Source organism: Pieris napi, chromosome 14 (assembly GCF_905475465.1).
Source record: "Pieris napi chromosome 14, ilPieNapi1.2, whole genome shotgun sequence".
Taxonomy (NCBI): domain Eukaryota; kingdom Metazoa; phylum Arthropoda; class Insecta; order Lepidoptera; family Pieridae; genus Pieris; species Pieris napi.
In genome coordinates, this window is record NC_062247.1 from 1,377,344 (window position 1) to 1,405,027 (window position 27,684).

Consider the following 27,684-nt stretch of genomic DNA (forward strand, 5'->3'; position numbering starts at 1 on the left):
CACGTAAAAGCGGTATTAGAAAGGAAGTATTAGTTAAATGGAAAGGATATCCTAACAAATTTAATTCTTGGGTCTTACTGTCGAATATTAAAAATCTACAATGAAGGAAAGTTTCTATTTAACTTTACTCAGCAATAGTTCCACACAATATTTCCCGGGAAATATGACATCAAATTTTTCTACAAAACTACCTAAAGCCATTACATTAGAAGGAGAATGGATGGTAGGTATAGTTGAGTTTCAATATCCCTCTACTATGTTCTCCGTGCAAGAACATGAAAATATCATATACATAAGTAAAAAAACTACCATCAATAATGAAGAGACCACACTAATGTATAAGAACCATATACCAGCCACCAACTATGATAATATACAAAATATTCTTATTGCTTTAAATTCGAAAGAGAAAGTTAGTTTTCGTCAGGACACCGTGTCAAAGTTTGTCTCTGTTGCAGTAAAGGATCCATCAATAATTTCACTATCTCTATCACCTAATTTGAGCTTTCAACTTGGATTTGAGCCAGATACCAATTTAGTAAATCATAATATCGGTAAACGCCCTGCTAATCTACATTTGGGGTTACCATCACAATTATTTGTGTATTGCGATATTATAGAACCACAAATTGTTGGTGATGTCATGACACCCCTATTGAGAATTATACCCTTAGATCCTGCTAAATACATATATGGTTCAAATAAAATGCATATATTTTCACCACCACATTATTTACCGGTAATGAGAAGAGAATTTGATGTTATTGAGATAGATATAAGAACAACCACGGGAAATGCGGTACCATTTCAATACGGTACATCGTGTGTGAAACTTCATTTTAAAAAAATATAATCTATATTTCCTTTTTAAAATGTATACACCTCAAGAAACTTTTATATGTCCTTATGAACATTATTATTCGCAACAAGCTGGGTCTGGTATAAATGTAATCTACAAAGGAGCCTTACATCAACGTGGTCATGGTATCGGAAGTTTTCTTGGGGGGTTATTTCGAAGTGTGCTACCTTTACTCACTAGTGGTGCTAAGGTGATTGGAAAAGAAGCACTTAACAGCGGTATTGGGCTTTTGTCAGATGTTGTAGCTAGTCGTCCTATTAAAGAATCCATTAAAAATCGATTGAAAGAGGCTAGTTCTAACCTTAAACGCAAAGTTGATACCAAAATTGATAAACTTATGACTGGATCGGGTGTTAATAAGAGACGAAAATATTGTAATGAGCTCATTCGAGTTTCACCCCTCAAAGTGAAAGGCGCTTCAAAGAAAACAAGGAACAAAAATATTAATATTTCCAAGGATATATTTTCAAACTAATCATAATGTCATTTATTCATAATCATTCATGTGAGTGCGTTAAATCTGAATTGGATCTGTTTGCTCTTCCTTCCACACAAACAAGTATCGAATATGGACACTGGATACATTACAAACCAATTTCTTCATTAAGTGATGATGGACCTATCGAATTCCAAGTACCTGGTACAGGAGATGACTACATAGACCTTTCGCATACACTACTCCATCTCAAGGCTCAAATTAAAAATCAAGACGGTTCTGCAGTTAATGCAGCTAATGTAGTGGCACCAGTCAATAATTGGTTACATTCTTTATTTAACCAATTGGATGTTTACCTAAACCAAAAACTTGTGTCACCCCCAAATAATACTTATGCATATCGCGCTTTCATAGAAACTCTATTAAATTATTCATCATCCGCCAAACAATCACATTTGACATGTGGTTTGTGGTACGAGGATACAGCTGGTAAAATGAATGAAACTAATGAGGCAAATAAGGGCTTTTACAAAAGACAACTACTTTCAAAGGATGGAAAAGATGTTGAAATGATTGGGCATTTACATGGGGATATATTCAATCAAGATAAATTCCTCATGAACGGGGTCGAATTATCTATAAAATTAGTTAGATCGAGAGAAACATTTAACCTCATGTCACAGAATGCAGATAATAAGTACAAAGTCTGTATAACAGATGCAACTTTAATAATACGCAGAGCAAAAATTAATCCATCAATACTAATAGCTCATCAAAAGGTTCTTGCCACTACTACGGCTAAATATCCTATTACAAGAGGTGAAGTGAAAGTTCTGACCATACCAGCTGGTGTGCAGGGTAAAACACTGGACAATATATTTTTAGGACAGGTTCCTAAGAGATGTATTATAGGTTTTGTGAATAATACAGCATTCAACGGTAGTTATGTTAAAAATCCTTTCAACTTTGAAAATTTTGGTATTTGCTCATTTAGCCTATATATAGATGGTCAACAGATACCTTCAAAATCGTTACAACCATCATTTCCAAACGATGTATTTACTAGCGCATACCACACCCTGTACTCAGGCACCGGTATACATTTTCTTAACGAAGGTAATGGAATATCGAGGGAACAATATTCAAATGGATACTGTTTACTAGCTTTTGATTTAACACCTGACTTGTCGGCTAACTCTAATGTGCATTGGAATCTTGTACGCCATGGTAGTGTAAGAATGGAAGTAAGATTCGAGAGCGCATTGACTGAAACAATTAACTGTGTAGTTTACGCAGAGTTTTCAAATATTATAGAAATAGATAAGAACAGAAATGTATGTGTGGATTATAGTAGTTAAGCAATCACTTATGTAATTATTATGATATTAAGAATAATAAAATATAATGTAATCGAATATGACATGGTTTTTATTTACCTTCATTACTTTTTTTACAAAGAGACTCATTACTTATGTTGAGATCATATTATGTGTGTTTAAATACATTGGTATAAATATGAATTGATAGTAATAAATGTAGTCAGTAAAAGAGTGAAAGAGTAGGGGAGTAAACGCGTATTAAAGTATGAACACACTAGAAGTGCAAATGAGTCTTCGTAGAATACATCCCAGCCTCCAGAGCAACGTATATCCTTCAAATCGATTGCCGATGTATGCTCAGGTGCCAGCACTTATCATATGCAATCTTGACCCTGATTCACAGCCGGGGTCTCATTGGGTGGCTATTCATATAAACGTCGAAAGAGTTGGGGAATACTTTGATTCGTTTGGACGTAAACCTATTGAAGCAATAGAAGGATTTTTAAGGAGGAATTGTTGCATGTGGAGATACAATAACCTTACGGTTCAGGATTACCTATCGGCGGTGTGCGGAGAGTACTGTTTGGTATACATATATTACAAGTTCAGGGGGATGAGATTAGAAGACTTCCTTAGAAATTTTACGTGTGACTCAGAGAACAATGATACGGTGCTAGTAAATTTGTATAGAAATATAATGGACATATAAATAAAAGAATAATACCTGGAATAAAAATGTTTTATTTAAATATGTAACCCTTACATCTAATTTTATTATAGATAATGGTGTTAATGTAGGTATATTTATTGTTGTTTGCTTAGACCCGTAGGTTAGGTTAGGTTAGATATAGTTTATTATATTATATTATTCTATTTTTCTTTTAGAGCCATAGATCGGGTTAGTGAATGTAGGAAAGTAGATAACGATGCATTCGTACTGAGTCATTAAGTAATTAGATAATGAGTGGGGATTACGTGCAGGAAATAGTAACTGATAAGGTGGTGATTAGTAAGTAATTAGCAAGGTTTTGGGAAAGCTATCTCTGGAACGGTTAGAGCTATCAGTTCAGGAGTGAGTGCATTCGACTCCGCACGTCCTGTTTAGTGGGGTTAGAGTACAAACTTTTTTTTTTTTTTTTTTTTTTTAGGCGGGCGCTGCCTCCGAAACAGCTTTTTTTACCGAAGCAGTGGGTGAGGCAGTGCCCGGGAATCCATACTACTTCCATACATTGTGAAACAGACCCTAAGAGTTATAAGCGTGCACTGTGTCTGTGATAGTTTTTTGGCACCTCAGAGTCATGCCAAAATACGTAGTAATGCCTCTGTAGATTCGAAATCCAATTCAGTTAGCGTAATTTTTGAATGAGATATTCAAGTTGAAGAAAGAAAATCTGAAGTACCTAAGCTTAATAATAGGATCATTTAGAAATTATTTTATATCAAAACTAAAGAATCATAAATGTATTGGATTTCGACATACAGGGGTCATAGTTCGTTCTGAATCTCTAGATGGGAAATAACAAGTTTTAAATAATTTGGTACATAATACGACATAATAAAAATATACTTAAGACTTTAGTTACTCGTAAAAATAACACTGTCGTATTTATTATGACATAAAAAAAGTCATAAAATTTATTTCCATAGTAAATATTTCCCATTAAAATTCTTTATATAACAATCAGTTGTTTTATTAGTTGTAAATACGTATATTATATATAGAAACATGTATTTATATTAGTTAATAACACGTTTTGAAATGGGCTCTATTCTAGAAATAATTGGCCTGGCAGGCTAGCAAAATTCAAAATGAAGTAAACGCCAAATGCTTTTTTATTTCAATAACTCGTAATATATATAATATTTATTCAAATCGCTAGTAACAGCTCTCGGCCAAACTAATATGCTGAAATTCAATTAATTTTTGTCTCCATAATACTCGCAATGATGGAATAAAAACGAAATTTGGCTAAAGACTGACTGTGTTTTTATATCGAGGAATTTATATTGTATTGTGTTTTTAATCAGAGTCAACCAGTGAAATTATAGTGAAGGATCAATACATATTTATTGTTTTTAATTCAAGCATCACATACTTAGATAAAAACAAATCTACGATGAGTCTTTTTGATTATTCAAAATCATTTATTCATTTAGATAATAAATAAAAACATTAAATGCTTCTAATTTTACATTTCCTGCCAGTTCTCAAATCAAGGGCGTAGAACGGACGAAAAGAACTGGAAATAAACTCTTCGCCGCTCTTTTTAGTCGCCAAGTTTTTTTGTTTTACAAAATGTTTGTAAGGAGCTGCAACCATTTCACCATGTTCCACATGACATCTTAAGTAATTTAAAAAAAAATAGTATCCGCTCTTAACGCTAAGCTCGGAGGTTCTGGGCTCTCTGGAGAAACAGTAAATGCTTCGTTCTAGTATACGAAAGACTGATCATAAAGACGTTCAAGCCTTCAAGCCCAATAACAGACGGAATTTTATTTAAAATAATATTTTTACTAGGCTGAATAGACCTATTTCTTCACCTTCCCAGCCATTGTTAACCGCCTTGGCAACGCTCCAAAGTTTATAAACTGTGTTCCCGTAAATAAATAATTGTGGGAAATGCATTACATTTGATATCAGGTCAAGGTTATGACACTGGCGGTGCAATAAGTGTTTGGCACGAGATTCTGCTCACCATATAAGGGTAAGATCGTTTCATACACATACATCAGAAGCGGTACAACCTTTTTCTGTCTGGGCCTCAGATTTTAGTATCTGCTTCAGGATCATTTGTCAATTTAATGGTCAAGTAGATGATCCTCCTGTACCTGACACACGCCGTCGATTGTTTGGATCTATGGCATGCCGGTTTTCTCACGATGTTTTGTTTTCCTTCACCGATCGAGCGAATGTTAAATGCGCACATAGACAGAAAGACAATTGGTGCGCAGCCTGGGATCAACGACTTCAGGGATAAGAGTCGCACTCTGAAGCCACTAGGCCAACATCGCTTTCTGCTAGGCGAACATTTTTATCACAATCAGTAATACAAAACAGAAAAAAAGAATGTAATAAGCTAAAAGCTTTTTCCAGACAACCTAAAGTTATAGAAGCATGGCGAATACCTATCTCAGATATTCATCGCATTTTAAGTATCAGAGACAGCGTAGTAAATAAAAATTTTAAGGTTGAAATTTAAGCTTTTCCGCTACAATTAAAGAAGACCAAGCTTCCAGTAGCGATACTGACAGCGATCCTATGAATATTTATAGTTATACATCCGAAAGTTGGGACATCAGCTAATATTTAGAGAACTAAATCGAACTGGCATACGAAAACGTTGGAGTATAGTGGGGGCTACAAGCGTTTGTATAAGGTTCTAGGCATTTTGTTAGATGCTGCAGAAATGTTCGAGGCTGTTTTCTTAAACCATACCATGATTTTAACCAACTTAGCTAAGATAACCACTTTGTGCCAGCCCACTGAATTATTCCGAACCAATTTGACTTAAAGTCCTAGAAAAGTGCGTACAAATTTTTAAAAGGCCGGCTACACATCTGCGAGCCTTCTGGCAAAGTGTGTCCATGGGCGGTAGTATCACTTAACATCAGATGAGCAATATGCCCGTTTGCCTCCTATTACATAAAAAAAGCTCTCGCTTTGCTTTGTAGGGGGTGCGTCCGCCAAGTCTGTCCGTACCTATCCCTTTTCTCGAAGCAGTACTGGATAAAAGTACTAAGTACAGTAAGGATTGAATAAATTGACTTGGGATACACGTACGTGTACATCTCTACAACTTTTTACGGTAGAGGAACTGCATAGCGAGACTTTGTTTGAAGTTATGTTTTTGATGGTATTTTACACTATTCTTGACGGTCTTTATAAACTGCAATTCCTTACGTAATGTTTTACTATAGGTTATATTGTTCAGGAAAATATATGATTATTTTCTTATTAAAATGAATGATAATAATTTCCAGTTATTTTCTAAATAGCTGGTAGTTACTGTCATAAATACAACGTCGTTAAAATTAATTGATGTTGTATGTTGTATATGAGCGATTGTTTGTGTGATGTCATGTAAAGTAAAATTAAATAATATTGTATTAATTAATCCACTGTCGCTACAACCTATTTTTTATATTTCTTATATTATAAAATTCTCATGTCACAATGTTAGTTCCCATACTCCTCCGAAACGGCTTAACCGATTGTTATGAAAATTTTTATGCATATTCAGTAAGTCTGAAAATCGGCTACTATCTATCTTTCAAACCCCTAAGTGGTGTCCACCCCAAAAAAATGGTTTTTATTATTTAGAAATTTTTTTTTGTTTTTATTTTTTTATGATACATCAAACAAAAATACATTCAATCCCTAATTTTCACCCCTCTACGATCAACCTCTATTTTTTATTATTGTAGATAGTTATTTTTATTGAACTAAAAAAATGTTTCCTCGAAATAATATACATGGCAAAACAACGTTTGCCGGGTCAGCTAGTTCATTTATATTATAATCCAAAGTCGCTACAACCTTTCTTAAACCTATTTTTTATATTTATTTATTCACGATTTATAATCTGATTTATAAAAAGAGATCTGGGTTAAGTACAAGAGCTTCTGGCAAATTCAAAATATATAAAATTGTTATCTGCATTTATTATCTTGTATATTTAATAAGTGAAACTGGTTTGAACAGTAAAATATTCCGTCTAGTCTGGATATTATTGGAGACAGTTTTAGCTGTTTCGTCATACTAAAAAAATGCAGCATTTTTTAAATATTAATTCAGTTGGTTTATGTTGTTCTTATGAAACTTCTGGTTATAATTAAAATATACTTGGAACAATTTTTTGGAATAATAAAAAATTGATTGAAGTGTTTGAAAAACTCATTTGAAATTTTGTTTAAAATTACTTCCGGTTTTGGAGTTAAATTTTTTAACTGTTCAAAATTTATTTTCTAATCAATTTTCAAGAAATTTCAATTAACATTATTTTCTAAATATGAACTTCATGATATTAACATTTCTAAAGAAAACTAAACATCATGCAAAAATGTTACTCTTTTATACCATTCTGATACACATATTGTCAATTATTATACTTCTAATATATCCAGTTCCTTTTGTAGAAAGCTATAAACATACGTACATAACCATTTAAATATTTCTCAAGTTTGCCCATTACAGCCGTGTATAATTAGCACATGGTCTCAGCTGATACTCATGTCGTTCACCTCTGCTACCATATTTTGTATTCTAACACGTCTTTCAATACTAATTGCTATGCTGTTTGATACCTACAAGCATATATGAGGTATTGTTGTAATAATACTTTCCTTTGTTATGAAATTGAAAGTACCTATATATAAAGCTCTCTTTATCCCTTTTTCTTTTTTTCTATCTATGTTTGTAAGAGACTAGATTATAGTGAACTATATACCAGATACCACATTATTTATTTATTTATTTACAAATGCTTGCCAACTCTCGGCACACTGATACATTGTTACTTATATTAAGTTATAAAAACAAACAAAAAATTAAAGTGTGAGGGTGGCAACTGGATATCCAGACCAAGCTCGTCTATCAATGGATATCGGGATACCTGTGAGCTTTGACCAAAACGCGTTCTTCTGAAAGGAGAGACAAATGGGTTACCTGGGGTGCACGAAGAATTAAACGGTTAGGGTAATTAATCTGATTGTTAAATATCAGATAACAAAGAATCTCGCTAAATTTTGGAATGTTTTGAAAGAAAATCGTGAGATTGTTTGGACTTGCTTGCAATGCCTTTTGTCATGTCAATATCCATGGGCCTTATCGCTTTTATCTTAATATATATAAATTACGCGTCACGTTGTTTGTCCGCTATGGACACCTAAACTACTTAACCGATTTCAATTAAATTTGCACACCGTGTGCAGTTTGATCTAACTTAAGATAGGATAGCTTACTTACATCTTAATTTATACCCGCAATATTATTTTATTGCAAATTATTTGACAGTCACAATTCTAACAGATGGCGATGTGTTGAAATACCAACGTTACACATAAGCTACAATTTAATGGCATAACCACCAAAAAGCATATTGGTCCCCATGACTGGTGTTCTTCTACCGTTTCCCTTGAATAATTTACTACTGTGTGATAAAACAAAAACCTTAGCCACAGCAACGCTTAGCTGGGTCTGCTAGTATTCTATAAAAAAATTGTTAGGTGGTCACTTATGTGCTGGTATTTTTTTTAATGAATTTAACTGATTGTTTTTTGTTGCAGATTAACAATTAGGAGCTGAAATGTTTATAGACGAGAATGAGACGTAAGTACTTTTATAAGTTTAATGTATGTTTATGACTGTCAATAAATTATAGATTTGTTTGTTATTTGTTAAATTACTTATATTTATCATGTTTTCTTTTTCGTGTTGTGTAACTGTTGATTGTGGGTGCAAAGAGATAGATATGGCAATCAAGGTTTATAATAATAAACATTAAAAGATCTTCCTACCATAGTTTTAAAAATCGACTTAATATAAAATTAAATGGCTCGACCGATTATTGTGAAATTTTTTATGCATCTATCTTTCAAAACCCCTAAATGTTAAGGGTGGTCCAAACAAACCCCTAATTTCATTTTTTAGATAATTTTTTTTGTTTTTATTTTTTTATGATACAGCATACAGAAATACATACAACCCCTAATTTTCACCCCGCTACGATAAATTTTACATTATTTTAGATTGTTATTTTTATTAAACTAAAAAATGTCTCCTAGAAATAATATACATGGCAAAACAACCGTGTGTCGGGTCAGCTAGTTATTATTATAGAAGTTCTATTAGCGACACGTTGTATGTGTTACACTTCCAGTATTTCTAGCTATATTCCCACCTGTTTATCCGAAACCACGTCAGATACCCAAACCTTCCTTATGGGACATTGTCTATTGGCAACGGCATCAATTAATTTTTTATAGAACAAGGGGCAAACAGCCAGGAGGCTCACGTGATGTTAAGTGATAACTGATACCGCCGTCCATGGACACTCACAATAAACCAGGGCTCGCTAGTGCGTTGCCGGCCGTTTAAGAATTATTTGGAATCTATACCTTCAGATTATAACACAAATTACCAGCAAATAGATATATTTAATGTTACTAAAATATGTTTAAAAAATAATTAAAAAAAAATTTAAATAATTTAAAAATTCTTCCTTTGTATTAAATATATTGTGATGAGCAATTAATCTTAGGTCTTAGAACTTACAATTTATTATAAATACATATTATATTCTTTGTATAGTTTTTGTATTTGTATAGATGAAATTGTGCTTTGTGTATGTTTAAATGTGTATTCCGTTTTGGCTATTGTGTACAGTGTAATTGTTTGAATATTGTTTAATAAGTAGCTGTAGGAATACCGTTGATCAAATAAATAAATATAGCGAACAGACGGTAATATTATTTTATTGAATAAATTTGTAATTAACCATATCTTACACGGTTATAATATTGATTTGTATTCTATTATTGGAAATAAACATCAGTTTTTTATCGGTTAATAACTGATACTACGAAATGTAATCTTCTTTTAATCTTATCGAGCCAAGAACATATATGCGTGTTAATATATGTGTTGGTTTATTGTGTGGCAGTGCCTTGACGGATGTACTGTTTGTGATAATGAGTGTGTATAATAGAAAGTGAGTAGAATTTAATTTTAATTGTATTTTTTTTTTGAGTAAATTTCTTGTAAAAATGGTTACAATTTGTTAGTATAATTTTTTAATTTATTTTAGTATGGAAAAACTCGGGGTTAGGAATTTCTCCAATAAGGATTTTCTCTAAGGACTCCTTGGTTTTGTTTTACCCAAACGTAAAGTGGACAGTCCATTTCGATTACATTTAATTGTTTATTTCTAGTTAGAAATTATTTTATTTGGAGCTTTGTGGGTCTGTCTGAGAATAAGTCTAATACTACGAGTAAATTTGGATCAAAAAAAGTCTAATTTACATACATATTACTAATTTATCATTAAATTTTCATAATCTTGAAACCAAAATATATAAAGGTTTCACTTCTACCACGTGTAAATTGTTTCACATGTTTTGTTTTTTTTAATTTTATTTTAAGGCCCGTGCTCAGTAAATTTCAATAGCTATGTCCTGCGTGACTAATCCGTATTTTATGAATAAAACGCATTAGCCGATAATCAACGTTTATAAGTAGGACGGTTACTTAACGCAGTAAAATGTCGTTGAGGCGAAAGTTGGCCGCGCGTTACCGTTTCGCTTGGGCGCTCGCTTCGGCATTCGGTACTGGTCCGACGCTTGTTTGACTGGATTTATGTAATGCAGCGGACTCATTTACAAGTGTTCTACAACTAAAAGGTTTCTCAACATAAACTACTGGCCAACTCGTAAAAAATGTTTATTTTTTAAATTTATTCACCATAAATACATACACTATCCTTACCTCTTCCTCCTATCCACTATCCTATCCTCCTAAACGATAATGTCGAAAAAATATATAATATTAAATACATAAGATACACAATATAGCTGCTGTGAACTCACTCTGCGAACATATATCAATGTCCGTAGTGTCGGAGACAGCATTCAGTAGGAGCAACGTCTTTGATTACGGGGATCTGTGCAACAGACTGGTTGTGGCTCTTGCATATTACCCTGGCCTTCGCCGTCACTCATACTGCATAGGTACAGAGAAACCGAGCTCTTGATGAACACTTGGTTTCTCTCTTCTTTCTCTCCTTCCACTCATAAGAGTGCGAACAGATAACATTGCATTAGTGCTACATAAAATGTTTTTTGTTGAAAACACTAGCCAATATAGTTCAAAAAATTAAAAGTATATTTTGTGAATAATCGAAACGCCGTGTAGCATTTATTTGTGTTTAGACCTAATGGGTTTTTTCGGTTCAAAGATACTTTATTTCTCAAAGAATTACATTTTAAGAATTGGTACGCTCTTTTGAAGGATATTGTTTACAAATTAAAATGAATAGTATATAATCGCAAAGATTTATTCAACCAGAACGTAGTACATTCAGGTAGATCAAAGTCCACGACGCAAGGTTACATAGTGATCTGGCAATCATAGTGATTGAGTTGGGATATAGCAGTTGCCTCAGTGTTCTCGTCATATCTAAGGCTAGTGACTCACTGAGGTTTCCTGAGGGTATAGTGGGACGGGTTACACCAAGACTGGTTTTTAGGTTACTTTATGATTTAATCTTTGGAGCTAAAGCTGTTAGAATAATTGTAGAATATACTGGTAACGAAATTAAAAGAATTCCTCAAAGGTGAACTGAAACTAAAGAAAAAGGTGAATTCGTGCTGCCCTGTCTAACATATGGAGCACAAACTTGGATTTTTCAAAACAAAACGATTCGTGCCAGCGTGCGGTAGAAAGTATTATTGGAATTGAATTATGCGACAAACCGAACAGTAAATGTATCCGCAGAAAAACAAAAATCATTGATGCTGAACTACTTATGGAGATGAGGCGTGTAGTCATAATACAGACGACATGTTCTAAAACGGTAACGGAATGGACTGGCCCAAAAGGAAGAAGAAACAAGAATACCAATAGAGGGATGGGCTGACGAGTTCGAAAGGGTAGTTGGACAAAAATGGATGACGATGGCACAAAATAAAACAGGGGCCTCATCTTAGAGTAGTAATATATATATATTTTGACTAAAACGTTCTAGAAACATTATGGTTAAGAGTGATATGGGGACGAAGAGTTTTCTAAGGCACGAGCTAGCTAATTTATTTTATTCCCGAACAGAAATTTAGACTAGGCCTTCAAGCAAAGAGCGCATTACTTTCTTCGTACTTTATTCAATTTTGTCCGTCTACTTGCATGCACCTAAAAAAAGAAGTGTAGGATATGACGCGTAAATAGGAAGTATACCTACTATGCATAGATAGCTGGAACATCTGAGTCGGATAACATTGGACGTAATAATGTGGCGTCATCGCTCTCCGCGTAACATATGAGTAGTTTGAAAGGAAATATCAAGCAAAGTGGTGACACAGTTTGCGGCTTTCCTCAGGAAAATTTAATATCAAAAGGAAAGCCGATTCACGGCCAATGCATCAGTAATCACGTTATTATTTTGTCATGCAGGACTGACGTGTTTGACAGGAAGAAACCATATTACATAAGAAGCATGTAATATGCCAACGTCATAATAAATTTACTGAGACCAGTTACTAGTTACTAGTTACGTAAATAATATACGATTTTGTAAAAATAATGTTATATATTTTTGAAAGTTAAACCACAAAACACCTATTAGGCGAATGCTACACGCTCGATATTTATCGTGATATTTGGATCGTGATCCAAAATTACGATGTGTAGTACATGCGTATCACGATCCGTGATACGGATCGCTGGATTTCTAGAAATCTAAAAATCCACGATCCGTATCAATTATCGTCGATAAATATCGAGCGTCTAGTCTCTGCTCGATATTTATCGCGTCAGTATTTATTCTGCCAGCGATGGAAGAGGACGCGCATATATGGAGGCGGAATAATATAGAGAATTCATACTTGTATTAGAAACATTACCTATAAGTATAGGCTGATTTACACGTATTAAGTTGCCAAGTCTTAACTAAATTTTAAGTAACCGTTTACACGTAAAAATACTAAATAATTAGTTAAACTCATTTATTCGCTCAAGATGGACGACCACAGCACAAAATATTATAGGATTTTCTCTTCCTGATTGGGGATTTACTGTATTGTATGCTCCAATACATGATTGTGAAGGTTCTGGGGACTCAACGTAATACGTATTTGAAGAAGGCGAAGGAGTAAAACGGCTACTATTATTCATTGGCGAAGGGGTTCTACTACTATTCATTAATTGTTGTATACGCATATCGGACAAATAGTTTTGGATATGTTTTTGAGCTTCCAGCGCCGAAAGCAAAAGCATAGCTTTGCAATGACTCCGCCAGCTTATGCTTTTCACTTAAATTTAACTAACGTTTGGACAGGCAATGTCCAAACGTGTCAAGTGATTAGCCACGCCCACCAACTTAACCGAAAAATAGACAAAATTCTATTCTACCTTGTTTAGTTGCAACTAAATTTTAACTTGCAACTTCTTACTAAATTCACTGTTTACACGGGTTAAGTTACTTAAAATTAAGTTAATATTTAGTAAATTTTTAGTCAACTTAATACGTGTAAATCGGCCATATGGGACACCTCAAATGCAAACTAGGCAAACTACAGAAAATAATTTAAAAAATAACAGATTTGAAACGATCTGGTGCTGCAGCGGAAAATGTTTACAATTCAAAGTCTTGGATATTGATGTATATCAGCATATACTGATAATAATAATAATAATAATGGCAACGCAAGCTTTCTTAATATTGTTACTCATATTGTAACACGAAATGTACGAGTGTACTCAATGAAATTTACCGTCGTACTGACGCGATCCGTATCGAGTGTGTAGTATACTAAAAAAATACAAGATAAATATCACGATAAATATCACGATAATTATCGAGCGTGTAGCATTCGCCTTAGAATTGATAGAATTAGTTCCGTACGAGCGAGTGGTAAAGTACTCCAGTCAAATTACGAAATAAATAAACATGAGCGAACACAGTTTGGGGATTTTGAGGATCGATAGGGGGGTGTATTCTGAGCATAAATTCCAATTTGAGGGGTTGTACTGAGGTCAGCTCAAGGTCATTTCGATGGAAACGCGTTTAACTCGATATCTCGAGAATGGTTAGTGTTAGGCGAAAAATTATAGAGACCTTTTCTTTTCCCAACAAAATTTACTAACTTTTTTATCTGAAACTTTTTTTTATAACATTAATATTTTTCAAGTTATTACTCCCGCAAGGCAAACATTTTACTTTTTTTTCCATTTTTCGTCGTTTTCTCCCCAACCATTCAATTTTATTAAATTTTACCGATCATCGAAGTGTAGAACTTTTAATTATGAACAATTTTGTTCTCAAACTTTTTTCCGTAATGCCAATACCTTCGGAGTTATAGATTACTTTACCGAGTGAAATCCGCGCCACTGTCGCAATATAAAAAGGTCAATCGATTAAACTATTTAAAATTAGGTATTTAATTTGGGTAAGTTTGGGTAAGAAGTAAATTAACAATTAAAACTGTTTCACACATTGTGCCAAAAGAGGCCGGCCTTTCTGCATCCGCACGCTTTTCCGCATTTGGTTGTGCATTTGCGCGCAATCGATCTCAGTAAATTATCCGGAGCTGGTTTCAATGACATCGCTATCGGCTGCAATCAACGGGGGGTGCGACGCCAGCCCCATTCCTCGGGTTTCAGATAATTTTCCAGCCAGTATTGAACTTGGTAGAAACACCTCAACGAGTGGAAAAATGCCGCATCAGAGGTAGGAGGAAGGGATTCTAATTTAACCCTCCCACTGCCTGCCATTTTTTTATATCCCTTATATCGGAGCTCGTTGAGATTGGTACAATTCGTGTCACCTGCCTTGCGATACAAATTCAAAATGAATTGTTCGCCGTATGAAGCAATAGTTGTTTTATCTGCTTTGTCTTGCAGAAAAACTTCATTTAACAAAAGCAAATCCGGAGATTTTTTCAATGCGGTCATTGTTTTCATCTTGCCTAGGTTGAATGGTGCCGACGTTGTGTCGCAACCACTAATCGCGTGCAAAAATAAAAGGTTTTTCGGCATTCGGCCCATATATCGGTTTGAGGCAGTATGGGCTATGTGTAGCGTCCGTCGATTTGCCTCGTCCAGGTTTTCTCAAGTAAATGTTGTTGCACGCGCCGGCTGTTGCAGTCAGCAAAACCAGCAAATCCACATCCTCACCAATAACAACCACAGCACTATACTCCTGCGAAATTCTATTAGCCGTACTGATAATTAGACCATCCGCATCCTCTACGGCTTGCTCCACCTCTATGTCTGATTTGATGAGAACCGTTTTCAGTAGTGAGATGAATCTGGTCTTATTGCTCTCGTTGCCTAAAAACTTATCCGTGGATACACGTTGCGACAATGGCACGGATTTCGCTCGGTAAAGTAATATATAACTACGAAGGTATTGGCATTACAGAGAAAAGTTTGAGAACAAAATTGTTCACAATTAAAAGATCTACATTTCGATGATCGGTAAAATTTAATAAAATTGAATGGTTGGGGAGAAAACAACGAAAAATAGAAAAAAAAGTAAAATTTTTGCCTTGCGGGAGTAATAACTTGAAAAATATTAATGTTATAAAAAAAAGTTTCAGATAAAAAAGTTAGTAAATTTTGTTGGGAAAAGAAAAGGTCTCTATAATTTTTCGCCTAACACTAACCATTCTCGAGATATCGAGTTAAACGCGTTTCCATCGAAATGACCTTGAGCTGACCTCAGTACAACCCCTCAAATTGGAATTTATGCTCAGAATACACCCCCCTATCGATCCTCAAAATCCCCAAACTGTGTTCGCTCATGTTTATTTAACCCGTTTTTAGCCATAATTTGACTGGACTAAAGGGAGTGTTCAAGTATTACGTCACGCAATTTTTGAGATTATTGACCCCCCCCCCCATGTAACGCACAGTAACGTTTTTCTGTACTGTACCCAAGTATAGTAAAACCACCTACTGACTCTTTATACCTAAAAGTTACCATTATGTGGTGTAAAGTACTGGAAAGTCGAAAATAATATTAACAATATCGCGTAATTCAATCCCCGCCTCGTATCGTAACGTATAACAAAAGGACCCCCCCTACAAAAATTCGTTACGTAATAATTGAACGCTCCCAAATGCGCACATAGAAAGTCCATTGGTGTACAGCCGGGTTCGTACCTACGACCTCAGGGATTGAGTCGTTATCAATACAAGAAGTATACCTATTTAATACTTAGTTCTTTAGACGGAAACACGTTTACAAGCATGTCTCCTTTTATAGTTTTATGAAGGTTGCCAGTTCAAGGTATAGTTGTCTCGTCCTGACACGTGTCAGGTTTTATAGTATTGGTACATATAGCCGAATTATACTGTACATTAATATGGTTTTATATAAAAACTGTGAAAGAAAAAAAAATATTAAAAGCACAAAATTGTTTATATAAAAGTAAAAAGTGAAAATTGAAACATAAAATTTTTCTCTTCTAGAACCGTGTTGTTTATGGTCCTGAATATTACCTAAATAAACGTCGATTTTTGATATTTCCCTGGTTATTACATAGAGCTTTTCCGTGATAAACATTTATTGATATTTTGGGTGCTTTAATCGAAATCAAGATGCAATTAATCGATGATGAAAAGAGCGAACTAATTCTTAAAAGGCCGGCATCGCACTTGGGAATTTGTGTATGGGCGGAGGTATCACTTACCACTTGCCAGTTTGCCCATTTAAAAATATGCATGAAGTATTTCGAGTTAATGTCCAATCGTCAATGAGTGTATAAAAAGCGTTGGATGCAATCAATATATCGTAAATGGGATTGCTAGGTCAGTGTCGGATGCGACTGTCATGAGAGACCGTGACCCGGGGGCAGGGGTGGGGGGTGCGCATGCGTTTTCATTCATGAGTTCGTTGTAATAGAATTCCGGCGAGCTCATCTTATTCCATCCGCATTTGTGCATCTAAGTTGGTGTAATAAAATTAATCGATCTCTTCTTCGTCTTGATTTACTTCGGTTAGTTAATAACTTAACTATCAATTAATAACAGTTTAAATCGGTTAGAGAGTATATGTATTGTAATATTCTATATTAATATTATTAATTACTTATAATTAATATTGTATATTACCAATGAGTAAAATATAGATCCGCTTATTATAATTTTAAATACTAGCTTGTATGTATATGTTTCGCGATAACATTATTTTTGTGTCTAAGGCAGTGTTCCCAACGGGGCCCCACGCCCCTCAAGGGGCAATTTTATTGTTAAGGGGGCAATCGAACACAACGTGGAGACTTCAGACTAACCAAATTGGAACCTAATCTGTGCAGCAAGCATCAAGCGCACCGATCTCACTAAATTAAAATGATAATTTAATATAGAAAAATCTTTATTTAAATTATTTGGAATTTGAATTGAAGTTTTTCATTATATGTCATGAAAATTTACTTACTGTGTTTCGTTAACAATTTTCTAGTATGTTCTTCCTAAACATATCATTTAAGTTTTTTAAATGAACAATTACTTTTTGTAATATTAAAAATTATGTATGTTACATAAGAATTTTAGAAAAGCTATGGTCCCCACCATGGAACAAAAAAGTTGGGAAGGCTAAGGCATGTCGGTTTCCTCACGATGTTTCCAGTGACTGTTCGAGCCAGTGTTAAATGCGCACGTAGACAGTCTGCGTATAGCCGTGATCCGAACGCAGGACCTCAGGATTGAGAATCGCACGCTCAAGCCAACTCTGAAGTAGTAGTTTTTTGTATATTTATTTATTAAAGTACACCACATCATATATAATGTTCTACAGTTATAAGCTATCTAATCTAAAGTACATGAGAATTATAGTAAACATATATTTTTTTAAAAGGTCTCTTCACTGAGACATCTAGACAAGTAAGTAATTTAAGTCTAACCTAATTTATTATAATAGTAATAATAAAAACTCTATTTATAACTAAGGGTCCCCGCACATGGGCCACCGGCCACAACCACAAAACGCCGCCACTGGCATATTTCCTGTAATTTTCATACATTTTATGGACTCGCCGCACACGGTTGGAGCCGGTGGCGGCCACACGCTACAAATCGTCGCAGCTTGCTTCTTGTGGCTCGCACCGGCCACTAAACGCCGACACAAAAAGCCGCCACACGCCACTCGCGCGATTCCGCGCCCCTCTCTCCCTTACCTCAGTTAACCTGAAGTCGATGGTAACGCACGCACGTAGTCTGTGTTTCATATCTTTATATATATAAAAGAAAGTCGTGTTTGTTACAACACTTATAACTCGAGATCGGCTGGACCGATGTTAGTTATGTCTTTTTTGATGGATTTTTCTCCACTCCGAATAGCAGAATAAGTAATAAAATATCGGATAAGTTATCGAATAACAATAATTAAATAAATTAATTTTACGAATGCACACGGCATGTGGTGACATTTGTTGACAAAACTACGCATCATTTTACGTCGAATTCGTGTCACTTCAAGAAATTCCGAACTTGAGGTAAATGAGGAGATGCATAACCAGGCTTTGATCTTGATCGAAAACATGTGTTACCTCATCAAAAAATGTTGTAAAGCAGAAAGTGCTTTAACATGCAGTATCGCAATATTGGCGATAGAGAGAAGAGGCCTAATGTGTAAAACTGCCATTCTTCTTTTGCAATGGCAAGCAATAAAACATTTCTCTATTTGCAAAAAAGTTATCACCTTAATGAAATCCTAAAATAAGTTAAACTAAAGTAACAACGATATTATTATTAAGGCGGAACGAAGTTAGCCGGGTCAGATAGTAGGTAGATAAATATGGATATATGTAGAATTATTTATATCAGAGATACAATCCCGTCCTGCGATTTGGGATTCAAAAAGTGATAGTTTTAGTAATAGAGGAGAAAAAGTGAAGGCCTGGGAAGAAATCTCGTGTTACTAGCCTACCTGTATTTTGTATATTTTCGAGTCCCACTATTTTCAAAGTGTGACGAAAATTGAAACCATCCCTTTTGCGAATAAAATTGTGCAAAATGCAACAAGATTTCACAATGTCTTCTGAGAAATGAACAGAAGTGTTTAATAGGCGATGTAATATTCTCCATTTGTTTGCTAGTACGCCGAAGGTACACTCAATGCAACGTCTGGCACGGCTTAACCTATAATTGAAAACTTTTTTGTCTAAGTCCAAATATTTTCTAGAATATGGCCTCATCATATTTTCACTGAGGCCAAATGCTTCGTCATGTATAGTTCAATGGTTGTTGATTACCGACCTGTCGTGGTGAGGGGATATTTAATGTCTTTCTGTGTATCCAATAACTATGGTTTCGCCTTCTACGACGACGTCTTTATATCAAAAGTAGCGCAATTAAACCTTCTTCGTCAGAGTACATTATAATACTGCAGGCAAGGGTTAAAAAAAGTAGCAGCCACCGACCGCAAGTGTCGACCACCGGCCACAAGTGGCTGTCGCGCGCTTCAGCTACCTTTGTAGCCGCTTCTAGCTTCTCGTGGCGGCGTTTGTGGCTGTGGCGTGTGGCCCGTGTGCGGCGACAGTAAAGGGTTGTGGCTAAATTCTTCTATCGCTAGTACCCACACTAGCGAGTACCTGTGTTGTAGATAACTAGAAAACAATTATTACGTGGTACATAGTACATGTTTAAAATAGTTTTTTTTAAATTAACTATAGTGTTACAACTATTGAGAGAGTAGCTGAGAGTTGTTATGATCGTGCGTTGTGTCTGTGTTAGTTTTTGGAACCTCATAGACATGCCAAGATCGTAATAAGGCCTCTGTACTGGAAATGTACCAGGTAGCAGTGACAATTCCCCTGAGCACTTTGTTTTGGTATCGCTTTGTAGTAAAATCGAATAACAAAAAACTAAAAAAAAAACCTAAAATATTGCACATCCAATTTTAGTTTTTACTTGTAATTTTTTGCTTAACAAAACGGATTAGGTATCAGTTCCTATTTGATCAGTCCACTACCGAATATATCGAGTTGCTCTGTATAGAATTATATTGTGTCTTAGTGCTAATCGGTAATACTAATACGTTCGGCCCTTAATGTTACGTAAGTAATAGGGCAGTATTTCATTATAATCTACTTGTGATTATCGCTTGTGAAACTGGCCTTTAGGACGCGATAACGGATTAAATTTTATTTTCTTAAATTATGTTTATTGTTTTTCTCCGCTCACTGCAGTGAGCTATGGGCTTCCGTCCTGCCCTTCAGGCGATTGACCAGTTGACCACCCCGCAACGCTCCAAGCCGTTAGCCGAGGTTCGAGTTTCATAGGAGACGCCCTTGCGTTAGTCGCGGGAAAACGCCCATTCCGGCTAAATCAGTCCGAGCTTAGCTGTAAAAGCCCTTAAGGCCAAAAGCGAAATTCCAAAAAAAAGTGTGCGTATGTGTCAAAGTTTTGGAGTACAACGAACTGTCTTTTATCATGTCACAGACCAAAGAGCAAAAATGTTGCTAACAGTCATAGTAAAGCGCGAAATTTACCATAGAGTATAAAGTATTGACAACTTTTAACACTTTTTTTATTATTATTGGTAACATTTGTATGTAAGTTTTCTCGTACGTTGATAAACGTTTCAAAATCCAAAGTTCATAAGGATAGAATCGATGAACTGTGGTTCAAAGTATTTGTTACGTAATACCTACTAGATCTACGTAAATGGTTACTTGAACTCTATACATAGACGATATTGGTATTTGGTTTGATAATCGAGGTGGAAATCCATTTGCTTTTTCCCCTCGTGATCATCCCATTCCCATCATGTGGAAGTGGGGGTATGTGGAGCCACATCCATTAAAACCCACCTGCATACAGGCTCCATTGTACCAGAGACATGGTACATTCTACGGCGACCAACTGGCGTTATATATACTCAAGTACTTTATTCCATGGGAGGTAGACGAACGTACTCTCTAGTGTTTTCTCTTCTTGTGTTTTCTTGTTCTAACTTTTGTTGGGTACATCGCGCGCAGTCTGTCATTTGATAAATTCTGTAAAATTACCAGTACACAAAAGCTTTTGCCTAAGCTTTTTGAGTTCAAAGGCCTCGTGGCAATGGTAAAAATACTGTGAAGCCTCCGGTATCTTCTTCTGTACCCGGTCCGCAAAAGACGATGGAAAAAATTGCCTTAATTTTAACAGTCTAGAAACGGTACTCTTTGAGTAAATTGCACAAGGCAATTCCCGTGTCGTATGCCCTTTGAATGCCTAGAGCGAGCCGAGCTGGAGGCTATTTACAAGGCTTATGCGGGCTGAATTAATTAAATAATGTACGTTATAATTATAATATATACAGCGTAAACTCTATATAACGACACTCATGGGACTGTGCCTATTTTGTCGTTACAAAGAGTTGCCGTTAAATGGAAACAAAAATTTGTATTAGAACAAGAAAGTTTATTTCAGACTAGTGTTAGTAATTACATAAAAACAATTCGTATTTAAACGCTATTGCGTTGTCTGTTATTTTTGTACTGCACCAGTAGTTAGGTTGTATTTTTTAGTTATTTAAATCATATCTGGCGATATTGAGTTCGTGATAAAGCACATGCAAGCATGCGCAATTTGTAAAAAATGAACGGATTTCTTAAAAGTTCGGAACGTATGATGAGTACCGACAGTCTAGTTTATTTCTCGCTAGGACAATAAAGCGACAAAACAACGTACACAGCAACGCAGTTTTAACCAATTTCGGCTACAGCTTTTTAGTATTTAATTGTTGTCGTGATTGAGGCTGAGTGTAATGCTATGTAGAGTGTATCATTGTATGGAAAACAAGCTTAACCAACCAAACCGAGTGATTTCGGCGCTTTAGGGGGTTGTCGATAGACAATTTTTTACGGTACAAAAATGTAAGGTATAATGGTGGTACAATCTAAAGTTCGCATATATATGTTAACGTAAAATTGTAAACACCGTTAGATTGTAATCTATCTCGCGAGATTATAAACTGTCGAAAGATTGTGAACCTCAGCGTACTGCTTACAATTTAACGTATTATTATTCGGTAGATTGTACTACACTAACTTAGTTATCATTCAAACTTCTTTGGTCAATTACAGATTAATTTTACTTCCCAACAATTTCATATAACTACCGAATAATAATACGTTAATTTGTAAGCAGTTCGTTGAGGTTCACAATCTTTCGACAGTTTACAATCTCGCGAGATAGATTACAATCTAACGGTTTTTACAATTTTACGGTGACATATACACACACATAAAAGCAAATTTGGCTTAATAGGAATTTTACATAGAAGTTATAATTATATTATGAGTCATGTCATTATAGTCAATTCTTATATAGAGTCGTGACACCTAAAAGCTTTCCATTCGTTGTCAGTATATTGACTGTTATAACAAAACATCCATTAATATAACAAAATGGAGCCATTATCGCAAGTTTCACATTACGTAAATACGTGATAATTTATGTTGTTATTGTGGATATATAATAATTAATTGAGGCATCGAAGCCAGCTGGTAATTTGGTCATTGAAGGTATCACAATGCTATGACCGAGGAAATGGAAATAAGAGGTGAAGAAATAAAAAAGGGTGCGTGTACTTATGTACGCGCTTAAGAAGTTATACTTCTTTGGCATTATTAAAAATAGTTTTTGATTAATCAAATAATCAAAGACTGGAAAAGGAGTCATGCAGAAAAGTGCAGTTTACATTTGAAAAATTAAATAAATAAATATTTATTATTATTCTCTTACATTAAGTGTAACATAAATTCTATTATTATTCGAATGTTGTTTTTAAATTATGTCCAATGCCGTAACATCTTCCGTGGGCAACTTCATTCCGTTAATTTTGTGTCACGATGCGCGCGCATCGTAAAATTTCACTCTCATCAATTTTTCATAACGCGCCTAAAGAAGTATAACTTCAAAAATTACTGCTCTGTACACTGATACATAATGAAAAGGTTTTTTACACGCTTTTAAAATTACTCATTATTTATTGAACTGTTTAAGCAATTATAATAAATAAATATCAATTGAAATATGTAAATATTGAATCGAAATTGACCGTTTCGGAAGTGACTTATTGACATTGAATGATTGTGATTGAATAATTGAAGATCAAGGTTCTCGGTCAAGGTTTCTAATGCATACGTTTAGTCTTTGCATAACAGCTTATTAGATATTTATACAAGAGCGGTTAATTTGCTGGAGGGTTATAGGGATCTGGTACTAAATGATGTGTCATGTGTAAATGAGGTGTAACGTCAGGTACGGTTGTATATTATATAACACTTTCAAAAAGGTCCTGCTAGCGTCTCGGTTATTCTTTTGTTTTTCTCTATTCTTTTGTTTTTTCTATTCTTTTGGTTCTTCTATGCTTTTGGTTTTCTTTATTGTTTTTTTTTTCTCTTCTTTTGTTTTTCTCTATTTTTTTGGTTGTTAGTGTTGAAGTGTAACATTGCGTGATACAATAAGTAATAGTGAGATACGTGAGCAGGGTGGGTAAAGGGAACGTTATGCTAATACGAAAGGGAATGCCTAGGTGGTTTGGCCACGTAGAACGGATGAAAGAGAAGGAGGTGCTAGAGGGACCAGTTAAAAGTTTCCATAACCGACGAGCATGCATGTCATAAAAGTGGATAAAGCGAGAGAGGTATTTCAGGACCGTAGCAAGAAGAAATGCTTGGGGATAAGCAAGGAAAAAGGCTTGAATGTATTGTAATATAAATTAACATAATATGACGTCTATATATATTGATTACAAATATATGGTATTTTCTAAGTAAAACAGTCTCACATTATACCCCAAAAACTGTGTCAAATTTAACTTTTAATCTCTTTTGTCCTCAGACCGGAGTCCTTGTGGGTGTCAGCTGTTCTGCAGACCATCCGGATGGTAGTGTTCATGTATGATATCATCTCATTCCCGGTACACCTGGTGCTGCAGAGACCATGGAGAAAACGATCCATGTCGCGACGTATTAAGGTAAACTTTTACATATAATCTTTTTATCTTCTATATAGGGTAGACTTAAGAAAATATCTGAAGATACGGTTGTTATTAACCCTTCAATATTCTAAATATCCTGACAGCGTCTTAAGTTTTTCTTTATTCTTTTGCTTTTTTCTATTCTTTTGTTTTTCCCTATTACACGAACCATAATACCGAAGTTTTAATTGTTACAGTCCCCTTTAACACAGTATGGAGCAATAGTTATTGTACATTAAGTTTAGTGTTTAAATTTAGACAAATGTGGTGTGAATATTTTGATAAAAAATTACACTTAATCGTAATTCGTTCACAATTAATACCTATGTAAAAATTTATTACAACAGTGGAATGTCACCAGATTCTGTCTGTGTCTTCTACCCTCAATTTTTGTTTTATACTAGCTGCCCTGCGAACTTTTTCGTAGCTACATATGGAATATTATGCTATGCTTGCCCAAAGTGTTTTTCCGGAAAAGTTTTTTGGGTATTATGTATTTCTGTGCACTTTTCCTCTCAATAGAAACATTCCTCAGTTCAAGGAAATAATAAAAAATCTCGAATTGGTCCAGCCATCTTCAAGTTTTGAGCTTAGCGCTTATATTTCGCGAAACATATAGAACAATATATAACATTTCATTGAAAATGAAATGTTATTTTCTACCCTCAATTTTAATAATTTATTTTAAAATCAAATATTCCGACACGACAGTTTAATGGTGTTACTAAATTTCACTTAGCTAGCTATGTTAAAACATCATACCCAAACTGAAATCATTACGTAATTAAATGTATTATATTTCATTTTCAGGCACAAATTATAGATTCCACTCCAAACAGCGTAACAGTCCGATCCGTGTCAACGCCCTGCAATCTTCACTTGCGTCTGGTGCGTGACAATGTCACCACCATGGAGGCCATGTTGCATGCTGCGGCCGCCAGATGGCAGGACAAACCTTGTCTGGGAACCAGGACAGTTTTAAGTGAAGAGGATGAGCCGCAACCAAATGGACGAGTGTTTAAGAAGGTGAGAGATCTGAAAGTTTGTGAGGTATTTTTCGTAGGAGCAAGTATGTTCACAAATTTCTCTAAAAGTTAGTCATGTCGAGAGTTAAATTGGGTGGCGGTTGTTCTATGTTCAGATAAATGTTAAACTAGCAAACTCGACCAAACGTTGCTGTGGCTAAGGTTTTCGTTATATGTATTACATAGTAGTAAAGTATTCAAGGGAAATGGTAGGAGAACACCAGTCATGGGGACCTCCATGCTTTTTTGGTGGTAATGCCATTAAATTGTAGCTTATTTGAAACGTTGGTACTTTCAACACAGTTGTGACTCAAGTAATAAACAAATAATTTGCAATAAAATAATATTGCGGGTATAAATTGAGATGTAAGCCATCCTGTCTTTTAAGTTAAATCAAACTGCACACAGAGTGCAAATTTGATAGAAATCGGTTTAGTAGTTTAGGTGTCCATAGCGGACAAATTTATATACGTATATATTTAGATGAAACACATTGTTTTAATCTGGGTAACAACTGGCTTTAAATAGTTTAAAACATGAGCTTATAAGTAAGATAACATTCGATCCCCGGCTGTGCACTAATAGACTTTCTTTCTATGTGCGCATTTAACATTCGCTCGAACGGTGAAGGAAAACATCTCGACGAAACCGGCTTGTCTTAGACCCAAAAAGTCGACGGCGTGTGTCAGGCACAGAAGGCTGATCACCTTCTTGCCTATTAAATTGAAAAGTGATCATGAAACAGATTCAGAAATCTGAGGCCCAGACCTAAAGAGGTTGTAGCGCCACTGATATTATATATTACTCATTCTTGTTGATTTAGGCAGGTGACCCTAAAATTTAAGGTCACCTGTTAGGACAGGATTGTTTTATAAATAAATAAAATTGGTATTTATATTTCAGTACAACATGGGCAACTATGAATGGCGGTCGTACAGTGATATGGAGAACGAGGCGACTTGGTTCGCAGCTGGTCTGCGTGAGTTGGGATGTCAGCCCAAGAAGAACATCGTCATGTTCGCTGAGACCAGGGCTGAGTGGATGATCGCTGCCCATGGATGCTTCAAGCAGAGTATTCCTGGTAAGGAATTAATCATTTTTCATCAAGACTTGATGCTCGTACTAATACTCCATGAATGTTCCACAGACATGTGGAATTTCAGTAGTATGCTGTAACTGTGTAAGACCTATAGATCACAACTTTACTTTTTAATAATACATTATACCAACTAAATTAGTAATAAGTCAATTTAAATTATTTTTTAACCATCTGCAATTAGTCTCTTGGCTTTCATCAGATTTTATGATATGATGACAAACTATCAAGCTGCGGCAAAGCTCGCCTTTCTCAGCTGAAACACGCAGTCCGCCGTTTCCAAGAGGCCCGAAGGGGGTTGACGTGTTGCTGAAGTCTCTTTTTGTATTGTTCGGTTGATATTTTAATGTCTTCATGGACAGTGGTAATTCCGAAATATTTATAGACGAAGCATTTCGTGTTAACTTAAATAATTTAATTTAATTAAAATAAAATTAATCGTTTATTTCCAAAGAAAGAGGTACATTCAGATTGATTATAAAAAACAGCACAATAATAAAAATAGGCATGCAAATGTCATAATAATTAAAGTTATTTATAACTAGCTGCCCTCGCGAACTTCGATTCGCCTTAATATGTTTTTTTATAGAATATTTTACTACCCCATAGAGTTTTCCGTGAACTTTTTCTGTCTACAAAAACTCCATCAGAGTTCAAGGAATATTCGAATAAAAAAAATACTCAAATTGCTCTAAACGTCTTCGAGTTTTGCGTTTAGCAAGATATTTTGCGATTCCTTTTTATTTATAAAGATTTTTGTCAAAAACTTATGGTCTAAATACTCTCCAACAATAAAGTCACCAAAAAAAATTACCAACCACATTCGTAATAAAATTTATACGCAAAGACTACGACAGACGTTTATTGGGGGCATTACCACCATTAAGAATGACTCACATTTATATTTGCAAGAATAATTTATAAATTACCGTTTCAAGATTAGCATACCAGTTTTGAAGGTTTCATTTCATTATTATTAGTCCGGTCAATTTAGACATCCAAGGTTACAGTAATTCGCACTTGGCTGAAAATTGGTAGGATTGCTCAATACACTATTATAAAGGAAATATGAAAAGTCCTCATCGATCCGGCACGTGCAAAAAAATTTACTCCGGGTCAAAGATCACAAAAATGGGTTTTTCGCGATTTTCAGCAAAATGGTAAGTTTTATCATAAAATTAGTTAGACAATAATTGTAGATCAGATAACTATCTATAAAAAATGTCCAAATACTTTTTTCCTAAGAGCCACCGTTTTTGAGATATA

At 34.9% G+C, this 27,684-nt stretch overlaps 1 protein-coding gene across 2 annotated transcripts in view; it reads left to right on the forward strand.

The window, feature by feature from the left end:
* LOC125056303 (long-chain-fatty-acid--CoA ligase 4) overlaps positions 1–27,684 on the forward strand; it is a 75,320-nt gene that overhangs the window by 36,054 nt on the left and 11,582 nt on the right. For both annotated transcript variants that reach the window (XM_047659335.1, XM_047659333.1), the window contains exons 2-5: positions 8,900–8,942; positions 24,159–24,294; positions 25,108–25,323; positions 26,226–26,403. In XM_047659335.1, the coding sequence (XP_047515291.1) occupies positions 8,920–8,942; positions 24,159–24,294; positions 25,108–25,323; positions 26,226–26,403 (553 nt within the window). In that variant the 5' untranslated portion in view covers positions 8,900–8,919. The remainder of the gene's footprint in view (positions 1–8,899; positions 8,943–24,158; positions 24,295–25,107; positions 25,324–26,225; positions 26,404–27,684) is intronic.